At 41.6% G+C, this 12,115-nt stretch overlaps 1 protein-coding gene across 1 annotated transcript in view; it reads right to left on the reverse strand.

Annotated features, from left to right (window-relative positions):
• The window catches only part of spata20 (spermatogenesis associated 20), a 472,602-nt gene that overhangs the window by 329,823 nt on the left and 130,664 nt on the right, over positions 1 to 12,115 (reverse strand). The window contains exon 11 of the mRNA XM_059948873.1: positions 11,486 to 11,678. Within this exon, the coding sequence (XP_059804856.1) occupies positions 11,486 to 11,678 (193 nt within the window). The remainder of the gene's footprint in view (positions 1 to 11,485; positions 11,679 to 12,115) is intronic.

Consider the following 12,115-nt stretch of genomic DNA (forward strand, 5'->3'; position numbering starts at 1 on the left):
CCCATGCTCCTTCTGACCAACCCTCTGGATCTGGATCCCTGCCCCCTGCACATCTAGTTTAAACCCCCCCCCGAGCAGCACTGGCAAACATTCCTGCAAGAATGTTAGTACCCCTCCGGTTCAGATGTAGACCGTCCCTTCGAAACAGATCCCAATGTCCCTGGACAATGACCAATTATCCAAAAACCTGAACCCTTCCTTCCTGCACCATGCTCTCAGCCTCGTATTAATGTGCATAATCATTCTATTCTTCGCCTCACTCGCACGTGGCACAGGTAGCAATCCCGAGATTGTCACCCTGGAGGTCCTGCCTTTCAGCTTCACTCCTAACTCCCTGAACTCTCTAAGCAGGACCCCCTCACTCACCTTACCTACATCGTTGGTCCCTACATGGACCACTACATATGGGTTCATGCCCTCGTTCTCAAGAATAGCCTGCACCCGATCTGAGATGTCCCGGACCCTGGCACCAGGGAGGCAAAAACTTTGTTCTCACATAGCCTCTTGCTGAGCTGACAGAGTAGCTGAAAGATCCAGAGAAGAAATCAACAGATCATAAGATATAGGAGCAGAATTAGGCCATTCAGTCCATCGAGTCGGCTCCACCATTCCATCATGCCTGATTTATCATCCCTCTCATCCTATTCTCTTGCCTTCTCACCATAATCTTGACACCCTGAATAATCAAGAATCTATCAACCACTTTAAATATATTCAATGACTTGACCTCACTGCTGTCAGTGGCAATAAGTTCCACAGATTCACCACCCTCTGGCAAAATAAACTCCTTCTCATCTTTGTTCTAAATGGGCGTTCCTCTAGTCTAAGGCTGTGTCCTCTGGTCCTAGACTGCTGCACGATAGGAAACATCCTCCCCACATTCATTCTATCTAGGCCTTTCAATTTTCAATAAATTTCAATGAGATTCCTCCCTCCACCCATTCTTCTAAACTCCAGCCTGTACAGTACTAGAACCATCAAACATGCTTCATACGTTGACTCTTCCATTCCTGGAATCTTTCTTGAGAACCTTCACTGGATCCCCTCCAATGTCAGCACATTTTTTCTGAGATAAGGGGCTCAAAACTGCTTACAATACTTCAAATGTAGTTTGACAAATGTTTATAAAGCAGTATCCATCAATCCTTGCCCTTATATTCTAGTGGTCTTGAAATGAATGCTAACATTGCATTTATCTTCTTTACCAGTGATTCAACCTGCAAGCTAACCTTTAGAGAACCCTACACAATGACTCCTAAGTCCCTTAGCACCTCTGATTTTTGAATTTTCTCTTAGAAAATAGTCCATGCCTTTATTCCCTTATACCAAAGTGCATGACCATACACTTCCAAACATTGTATTGCATCTGCCAGTTCTTTACCCATTCTCCTAATCTGTCTAAGTCCTTCTGCAACCTCCTTGCTTCCTCAACTCTATCTGCCCTTCCACCTATCGTCATATCATATGCAATCTTGGCCACAAAACTATCAATTTTGCCATCCAAATCATTGACATATAATGTAAAAAGAAGCGGTCCCAACACTGACCCCTGGGGAACACCACTAGCAAATGGCAGCCAACCAGAAAAGGTTCCCTTTATTCCCACTCTTTGCCTCTTGCCAAACAACCAATGCCCTATCCATGCTAGTATCTTTCCTGTAATACCATAGTCTCTTACCTTATTAAGCAGCCTCATGTGCAGCACCTTGTTAAAGGTGTTCTGAAAATCCAAGCACACAACATCCACCAATTCTCCTTTGTCTATCTTGTTTGTTATTTCCTCAAGGAATTCCAACAGATTCATCAGGCAATATTTTCTCTTCAGGAAACCATGCTAGCTTTGGTTTATTTTATCATGAGTTTTAGGTACCCCAAAACCACATCCTTAACAATGACTTCAACAACTTCCCAAACACTGAAATCTGGCTAACAGCCCAATAGTTTACTTTCTTCTGCCTCCCTTCCTTCTTGAAGAGTGGAGTGACATTAGCAATTTTCCAGTCTTCCAGAACCATGCCAAAATGTAGTGATTCTTGAAAGATCATTACCAATGCCTCCACAATCACTTCAGTTACTCTTTCAGAACCCTGGGGTGTAGTCCATCTGGTCCAGATGACTTAACTATCTTCACACCTTTCAGCTTTGCAACCACCTTCTCTCCAGTAATAGCAATTACACTCACTTCTGCCCCAACACTCTCAAACTTCCAGCATACTGCTAGTGTCTTCCATAGTGAACTCAGATGCAAAATAACCTATTTTGTTCATCCACCATCTCCTTGTACCCCATTACTACCTCTCCAGCTTAATTTTCCAGTGGTCAGATATCTACTATCGCCTCTCTCTTATTCTTTGTACAGTACTATGCAAATATCTTAAACACATGTAAAAAAAAATTATAAGCTGGAATGCTTTCAAAAGTAATGAAATGAAAAGTTTCTAAATACCAAAAAAAATACTATGAAGAGCAGTAAACAGTAAAAATCTAAATCAAATCAATATTTGGCCAACTGCATCAATTCTCTTAGGTACACTATGGTGCAGTTTTATAAGAAAATCAGCTGGTAGGTTGTTTCAAGCATCTTGGAGAATTTGCCACAGTTCTTCTGCAGACTTTGGCTGTTTCACTTGCTTCAGTCTCTCAGCTGATCCCAACTGCCTTGATGATGTTGAGTTCAGAGCTCTGTGGAGGTCATACCATCTGAAACCAGATAAAAATCTAAGGTGCCTAAGACTTCTGTACAGTGCTGCATATCTGTAAAAACTTTTGGTACTGTCTTTTATATTATTGGCCATCTTACCTTCATATTTCATCTCTTCCTTCCTTATGACTTTTTAGTTGCCATCTGTTGGTTTTTAAAAGCATCCCAATCCTTCACTTCCCAGTAATTTTTGTTATATAATATGTCTTCTCATTCGCTTTCATGTTATTTTTGATTTCCCTTGTCATGATTGTTTTATCCTGACTTTAGAACACTTCTACTTCTTTGGAAAGTATCTATCCTGCACCTTCCAAATTTCTCCCAGAAATTCCAACCTTTGCTGTCTGCCATCATTCCTGCAATGTGCCCTTCCAATCAACTCTGGACGGCTCCTTTCTCATACCTCTATAATTCCCTTTACTCCACTGTTAAACTGATACACTTGGCTTTAGCTTCTCACCCTCAAACTGCAGAGTGAATACTATCATATGATCACTGCCTTCTTAGGATCCTTTACCTTAAGCTCCCTAATCAAATCCAGTTCATTACACAACACGCAATCCAAAATAGTCTATCCCCAAGTAGGTTCAACCACAAGCTGCTCTCTCGTGGGCATTCTACAGATTCCCTCTCTTGGGATCCAGCACCAACCTGATTTTCCCAATTTACCTGTATATTGAAATCCTCCAAGATTATTGTAACATTGTCCTTTTGACATGCATTTTCTATCTCCTGTTGAAATCTGTAGCCACATCCTGAGTACTATTCAGAGGCCATTTAACTGCCATTTAACGCCAACACAACTGCCATCAAGGCCTTTTTAACCCTTGCAGTTTCTTACCTCTACCCACAAGGATTCTACACCTTCCAGTCCTATGTCACATTCTTCTAGGGATTTCATTTTTTACCAACAGGGTCACTCCAACCCCTTCCCTAACATTTCAATACAATGTGTCCTGTATTCATCACCCTTTTCAATTTTGTAGCTCAACCCACTGATTAAAATTTTACCCTATCCTCTGCCTGTCCTTCCTGACAGACTCACTACACACTGTATAGTCTTGTATATCAACTGCCCTACCCTCAGCCTTATCACTTCAGTTCCCATCCCCCTGCCAAACTAGTTTAAACCCACCCCAACAGGTCTAGCAAAAATATTGATCCCCTTTGGGTTCACGTGTAACTTGTCCTGTTCCAGTGATCCAGAAATCTGAAACCATGCCCCCTACACCAGTTCCTTAGCCACATTCATCTGCCAAATCATTCTTTTCTTACCCTCACTGGCACGTAGCACAAGCAGCAATCCAAAGATTACTACCCTGGAGATCGCGTTTTTCAGCTTTCTACCAACATACCAACCTGATATCTCTTTCAAGTCCACAAAATCTCCTGTTTGCTCCTCTAACTATGGAATCCCCTATCACTACTGCAGCCCTCTTCTCCCCTCTTCCCTTCTGAGCCACAGAGTCAGTCGCTGCAGCTCCCCCCAGTAGGTCATCACCTCACACCCTCTCAACAGTATCCAAAAATATATAATTATTATTGAAAGGAACATCCACAGAGGTATTCTGCTTTGGCTGTCCACTTCTTTAACATCTGACAGTCACCCAAGTAACTGCCTCCTACAAGCTAGGCGTGACTACCTCCCTGTAGTTCCTGTCTATCATCACCTCAGTTTCCTGTATGAGCTGAATGTCATTGAGCCACAGTTCCTAGCACCTTAACATGTTCTCTAAAGAGCTACAGCTCAGTCCATTTGGTGCAAACATGATTATCAGGGAGGCTGGGGGTCTCCCAGAATTCCATCTCACACAAAGAACACAACACAGCCCCCGAAACCATCCTCACTGCACTAATTGACAAAAAATGCAGAAGAAGAAACATGCCAGAAACACACCTTGCCCTAGCCTGTTGACCCAAAGCCTCCCCACTCTAACACTGGTCCACTCACACATGGCCCCTCAACTTCTCCCTGTCTTATTTTTATTTTCCCTTGCTAATGAATCATGACTCAATTGCGCCACTGGAAAAAGCTAAGAGCCCACCAGCACTTTTTTTAAATCTCTCGTCCCGACCTGTGTGTAGCCTCCTCTCTTGATTGGATTAGGCCACCGGATCACCATGACCTGTGTGATATTAAGGGATTGGGGCAGCACGGTAGCATAGCAGTTAGTGTAACACTATTACAATACAAGCTGTAAGGTCAGGGTTTAATTCCCTCCATGGTCTGTGAGGATTTTATACATTCTCCCCGTGACTGCATGGTTTCTATGGAAGCTTCAGTTTCCTCCCACATTCCAAAGATGTAGAGTTAGTGAGTTGTGGCCATGCTATTTTGGTGCTGGAAGCATGGCAACACTTGTGGACTTCCCAGCATTATTCTCACAGATCTGATTTGATACTAACCAATCATTTTACTATGTTTCGATGTACATGTCACAAATAAAGCTAAAATTAAATTTAAAGATCTTTTAAAGGGTGTGGGGTCAGTGCAGGAAAGTAGCACTGAGGTAAAAGATTAGTCATGATCAGAATGAATGCTGGAGAAATCATCAACATCAGAATGGCATACTTCTGCTCTCATTTCTTACGTCAGTGCAACTTTAACTGACTCTTGCACCACCTCTTAGTGTGGTTCAGTGTTAAAATTTTGGTTCATTATACATCTGCAACAATCTCAGATAGTTTAGTAGCTAAAGGTACTGTAGAATGGCAAGATTCTGTTGAAAAATTCTTCAAAAAATGGGAGAATGAACTCACTAAAATCACATGGACAAGCACCATGTTCCAAACTTGGGCCCAGGTGAATGATTTGTTATTGGAGACTGCGTTATCAACTGAAGAAGGGCCCTCAAATTACTCCATTCTTCCTGCTTCCTACTGTTAAGTTGCTCACAAAGTAATTAATATCTAAGATAATGCATTTGGCTAGAAAATCTCATTATCTGATTACGAATATAGGAATACTTAACTGTTATTGGGCTTTTTTAGAGTGATGGATTTGCCAAATGATTATCAACCTTGTTTTAACTCCTTTCACATAATCATCAGAATAGTTTACAATTCTCTCTTCTCACTTTGAACCTTGAACTATATTTGCACATGTGCATTCTGTTTACTTTTAATGTTCTTCTGAGCAGTCAGATTAATAATTAGTTGCATAATTAAGAACATGGGAGAAATAGACCATTCAGTCATACCTGAATACAACCATGTCTCTACTCATATTATACCATTATATGTACTTCAAGTCAAGCATTAGTATGATAACTGAATCAGCAATCCAAAAATTTAAGAGTGTGTGCTACAGCTGAGGGAGAACATAGAACATAGAACAGTACAGCACAAGGACAAGCCATTTGGCCCACAACGTTGAGTCAAACCAGATAAAAAACAATTCAAAAACACTCAAACACTAATCCCTCCTACCTACACCATGTTCATATCCCCATCTTCCTATCCAAATGTCTCCTAAAAACCTCTAATGTACCGTATTTGCCTCTAAGCTTACCCCTCATATCCCCTTTGAACCTATCTTCGCTCACTTCAATACATACTATCTAGTATTAGACAACTAGAGAGAGGGATGAAGAGACAGAAAATAGGCGCAGGCGCGCGCGCACACACACACACACACACACACACACACACACACACACACACACACACACACACACACACACACACACAGTATACACTGCAGGTTCTGATATACAAAACAAGATAAACAAGATAAAATGTAAAATGAGACAGATTTTCATCTGGCAAATCCTCTTCTGTACACAAGTCCAACAAAAGATAATTGTTCTAAACCCCACAGTTGTAATTGCACAAAGATTTTCAAGCCAAATGCCTTATCTCTTCTAGACAGTTTTAATTACTGTGTGAGCAACTTAACAACTGGAAGAAAAAAGGAAAAGAGAATGTGACAATTCAAGCTCCTGCTTAAGAAAATTTTATCTCTGAAAGTTTATGCTAACCTAAAACTGTCAACATACTTTAGTTTTTTGGCAGTAAACTTCTGTATCTTGGAACATATACAAGTCACAGGGCTGTTCCTGAGAATAAAGATCTGTAGCTTCACAGTGTTTAAAGCCTTTATAATGGCAGTCACTACAGTTAAGCTCACTCATTCTTTCTGCAGCATTTTGAAATGTTTAGAGAAATTGAGAAGTGATATGATTGATATTGTTATGACTTCAAAGAGGCTAAATATAAAGGCAACTACTACAGGCTATTCCACAACATCCAGAACAGTAAAACAAAGAACATATGCTGAATTTGAAGATGGGTATTCAAAAACATTGGCAATGAGATAGGCTGAGGGAGTGTGGGCCAGCAGTGCAGACGTCCTACTAAATTTATCCAGGCTATTATTACAATAACTTTGTTTTATTTAGCAACCTAGTTTGCCAATTGGCAATCTATCCATATTGCACAGAAAAGCATATGGCAGGATCCTACAATCAAGGACACTTGGGGATAGCCCTTGGCAATTGGGAGTGGGGAGGAAGTAAGAGATCTATGTTTGCTGTAAGGTGAAACCATTTAGCATTAACATTTTGACATATGGTATTGAAGATATCACAAATGTAAGTGCAGCAAGCTTTTAAAAAAATGGATGACCTTGAAGCTTATGATTCTCAAAATCTACTACTATTATGGCTTCTCGACATCCTTCCCCCTCCGAGGTATTTTATGGACCAACTGATGGAAACAGTTGTTAGGATTAGTCCAAATCTCCATTAATACTGCATTGCACAAACAGTAGGGTATGTAAAACGTGAACCAGATGGATATAACAAACAAAGGAAATTATAGTTGTAGTGTGGTTGGATTGCCAATAGGTGCCAAATAAAAAGTTTTTAGCATGGATTTAAAACTGATTATTACGTCGAAGGCAGACAGTTGGAATACACCGGTCTTTTTCAAGCTGGAAAAATGTAACCAATGGGTCACACTTAGGATCAGTTCTTGGCCTTCAATTATTTACTACTGACATTAATGACCTGGAACAAGAAGCAGAGTGCAAGGCATCGGAAGTTTGCCAGTGACACTAAAATAACAGGGAGACGTGTTGCAGTGAGGATATTTGGACTCTTATCGTGAAATATGGCTAGTTTAATAGAATCAAGGCAACTGGAGTTTAATGTAGCGCACTTCAGTAAGATGGATCATAAGTCAGAGTACCTTACTTTACTTTACAGGTAGTCCCCGAGTTACGAACATCCGACTTATGGACAGCTCATACTTACGAACCGGGGAAGGAGAATGCTGTCCACCATTTTAGCCATTTTAAGTCATTGCTGTTGACACTGTGTTGAGTGTTTATCTTTGTATTTGGCTTAAATCTTTCTTAGTAAGATTCACCCTGACCCCACGCCCCCCCACTATACCGTTCCAGTCGGATGGTGGTGCAGTGAGATTAGCGCCGGGCTTGAAAATGGAGGTTCGATCCAGTGACAGACCGCTCCCGTGCTGGGTTGATGTCAATCCAGTGACTCCGGTACCATCCCTGCCGGGTTGATGTCGAGCTCGCAACTCGACCTCGTAAAAAAAACATTGCCACCTCCAGTTTAAATTCCCACGCGGAATATCTTGGAGGATCAAATGCCCAAACCCAGCATAGCCCCCACTTGTCCCATTTAACTTGTCTCAGTGCGGTGGTCCTTAGGACCCGGCGGACCTCGGGAGCCAGCACAACTCGGGACCCTCTGCCCACTGTGTTTCTGTTTCATTGACGGGAAGCGATCATGATTGAAAATAAAGTGGAAATAATAAGGTGTTTGGAAAGAGGTGAAACGCCATTGGTCATTGGAAAAGTGTTAGGCTACAGTCGGTCAACAATCAGAACAATTTTAAAGGATAACTGATGAAGTAAGAATAATGGAGCATGTGAAACGCCCTGCCCCAATGAAAGCTACGATTATTACTAAGCAACACAGTGGTTTAATTATTGGAAAACATATGTTTTATATGCATGGAAAGGTAAAATATATACTATATATTAAGACAAACATCTGACAAACTAACACTAAATAATACCAGATGTACTTGTTCCGACTTACGTACAAATCCGACTTAAAGACTGACTCAGGAACGGAATTCATACGTAACCCGGGGACTACCTGTACTTTACTTTTATTGTCATCAAACAATTGATACTAAAGCGTACGATCATCACAGCGATATTTGATTCCACGCTTTGCACTCCCTGAAGTACAGAACAAAGTAAATATAATAAAAAATTAAATTATAAATCATAATTAGAAAATAGAAAAGGGAAAGTAAGGTAGTGCAAGTCAGGTCCGGATATTTAGAAGGTACAGCCCAGATCCGGGTCAGGATCCGTTCAGCAGTCTTATCACAGTTGAAAGAAGTTGTTCCCAAATCTGGCTGTTCTTCAAGCTCCTGAACCTTCTCCCAGAGGGAAGAGGGACAAAAAAATGTGTTGGCTGGGTGGGTCGTGTCCTTGATTATCCTGGCAGCATGTGGTATAAAGTGAGTCCAAGGATGGAAGATTGGTTTGTGTGATGTGTTGGGCTATGTTCACGATCTTCTGTAGCTTCTTCTGGTCTTGGACAGGGCAACTTCCATACCAGGTTGTGATTCACCCTAGAAGAATGCTTTCTACAGTGCAGCTATAAAAATTAGTGAGGGTTTTAGGGGACAGGCCAAATTTCTTCAGCTTTCTCAGGAAGTAAAGGCACTGGTGGGCCTTCTTGGCAGTGGACTCTGCTTGGCTAGACCAAGTCAGGTCATTTGTGATATTCACCCCGAGGAACTTAAAGCTTTTGACCTGTTCCACCTGCGCATCACCAATGTAGATGGGGTCGTGCGGTCCACTACTCCTTCTGAAGTCAACAACCAATTCTTTCGTCTTGCTGATGTTGAGGGATAGGTTATTGTCTTCGCACCATGTCACCAGGTTCTTAATTTCCTCTCTGTACTCAGATACATCATTATCCAAGATATGGCCTACAATTGTGGTGTCATCAGCACACTTATATACTGAGTTCGATGGAAACTTGGCTACACAATCATGGGTGTACAGTGAGTACAGCAGGTGGCTGAGTACACAGCCTTGTGGGGCACCGGTGCTCAGAGTGATTGTAGAGGAGAGCTTGTCCCCTATTTTTACAGCCTGGGTCCTGTCTGTGAGGAAGCTGAAGATCCAGCTACAGATCTGAGTGCTAAGACCCAGGTTCCAGAGCTTAGGGATCAGTTTACTTGGAATGATGGTATTAAAGGCAGAGCTGTAGTCAATGAAAAGGAGCTTTACATATGTGTCTTTATTCTCCAGGTGTTCTAAGGAGGAACGTAGTGCCAGAGAGACGGCATCTGCCGTTGGCCTGGTGCTCTGGTAGGTAAACTGCACAGCATCGAGGTTGACCAGTAGGTTATGGTTGATGTGTGCCATAACCAATCACTTGAAGCACTTCATAGCAATTGATGTCAAAGCCACAGGTCATACCACCTCAGGCATACCACCTTGCTTTTCTTCGGCACCGGGATTATCATTGCCTTCTTAAAACATGAGGGGATCGTAGACTGATGCAGGGAGCAGTTGAAGATGTCAGCAAACACTCCAGCTAGCTCGCTTGCACAGGCCTGGAGAACCCATCCCAGGACGCCATCGGGCCCGTCGCCTTCCTTGGATTTATCTTCAGGAAGACTTCTAACATCTTCCTCGGTGACGATGAATCTCGATGCCACCAGGTCTGATTCATCCAGGTGGGGCGGGATGCTCCTCTTCTGTTCAAATCTTGCGTAGAATACATAAGAGACTCCTAGCTAGGTAGAGTGAAAGGAGTGAAGTTACAGAGGCATCTTGGTGTGTAAGTTCAGAAAGTAATTAGGAAGGCAAATGACAAACAGCATTTATCTTTATCGGAATGAGGTTGAGTTTAAATATAGGGAAGTATCATTATAATTGTAGAGAGTGCTCCTGAGGCCACACCTGGAGTACTGGGCACTTTTAGTCTCCTTATTTAAGAAAGAATATAAAAAGTATATTCCACCAGCCTAATTCCTGGCTTGAGACAGTTGTCCTTTCATGAGCAGATAAGGATAGTGGATATGCATTCTACAGAGTTTAAAAGAATGAAGTGACCTTGCTGAAAGAAGTAAGGCCTTAAGGAAGCAATGACAGCGTAGGTGTTTCCACTATTGAGAGAGTCACGAACAAGGGGACAAGGTTTGCCCTTTAAAACAAAGGTTCAGAGAAGTTTCTTCACAGGGGCAAGTGAATTTCTGGAATTTTCTACCTGGGAGGATTATGAAGGCTATATCATTGCAAGTGCTGAAAGAGGAGGTAGATAAATTTTTGAAAATGAGAACTTCAGTGCTATGGGAACAGGCACAAGAAGATCTGAAGCAAATCAGCTCTGACCATACTGAATGTCAGGACAAGTTTGAGAGACCAGATGCTTCATTTCTGTTCCTATTTTCCTGTGCTCTTGTACTTTTGATTTATTTTTACATCCAAAAAACTGCACATCGATTATATTTAACATATTGCAGTTTCATTGTAACTTTCTTCGTAATCTAGGTCGCATTCTAACTGCAGGGAGAGAATATCTTCTATCAATAAAGGCAGGGCTTGTTCCAAGCAAGACAAGGAAGTCAATCAAGGCTTTCAAAAAATCATTGATAACAAATTCAAGTTTAATGGACAAAAAAGAAGGAAAAGTGAATCAATCCAGGCAACTCCAACATATCCTACTGAACATTTGCACAGCTTCCCATTATTTTCTACTCAGCATTAAGAACTTCTTCACTTACCATTCCATGATGCCACCATTTTGCTATCGAGGTGAGGTCGCGGCCTCTGTTTCCTGACTTCACACAGCCTGGTTCTGCATGTACTCAGAATGTCTTTGACCTTCTCCATCTCCAAGCCAAACTTAGCAGCTGTCAGCTCTAGTGAGTAACGGACTATGAGGACATTCTTATTTTTCAGTTCTCCATGAAGATCCTACAAAGCATGAAGAGGCTTTAAAAAATACAGTTAAAAGAAATGCAGGAACAACTTTATGTCAATCTTATCTCCCATTTGTCTCAAGTTAAGCTAGAAAGCTCTGGGCCAAGTGGGAATGACAACTGTCAGACTATAAGTAGGAGAACCGGTCTTGCTCTCGGTGACCAGACTGCAGTGACAGTATCACAGACATTTATGCTCCTGATTGTTTTCTGGAAACTTCTTGGTTGAAAGACTGAAAGTCAAAACAAAGTTAAAAATCAATCTGGGACATTTATAGAAAGCCAAGAAAGAACTTCTCAGACAATTATTTTCCTTTACTTGCTGTTGGTGGGAGATAAGAATAACTGTGGAAGTCTTTAAGATTTCATGTGACATAGCTAGCCTATTCTTGCCCTTCAATTCCATATATTTGAATAGTCATAACAATTCCC

The sequence above is a fragment of the Hypanus sabinus genome, chromosome 23 (assembly GCF_030144855.1).
Source record: "Hypanus sabinus isolate sHypSab1 chromosome 23, sHypSab1.hap1, whole genome shotgun sequence".
NCBI lineage: Eukaryota > Metazoa > Chordata > Chondrichthyes > Myliobatiformes > Dasyatidae > Hypanus > Hypanus sabinus.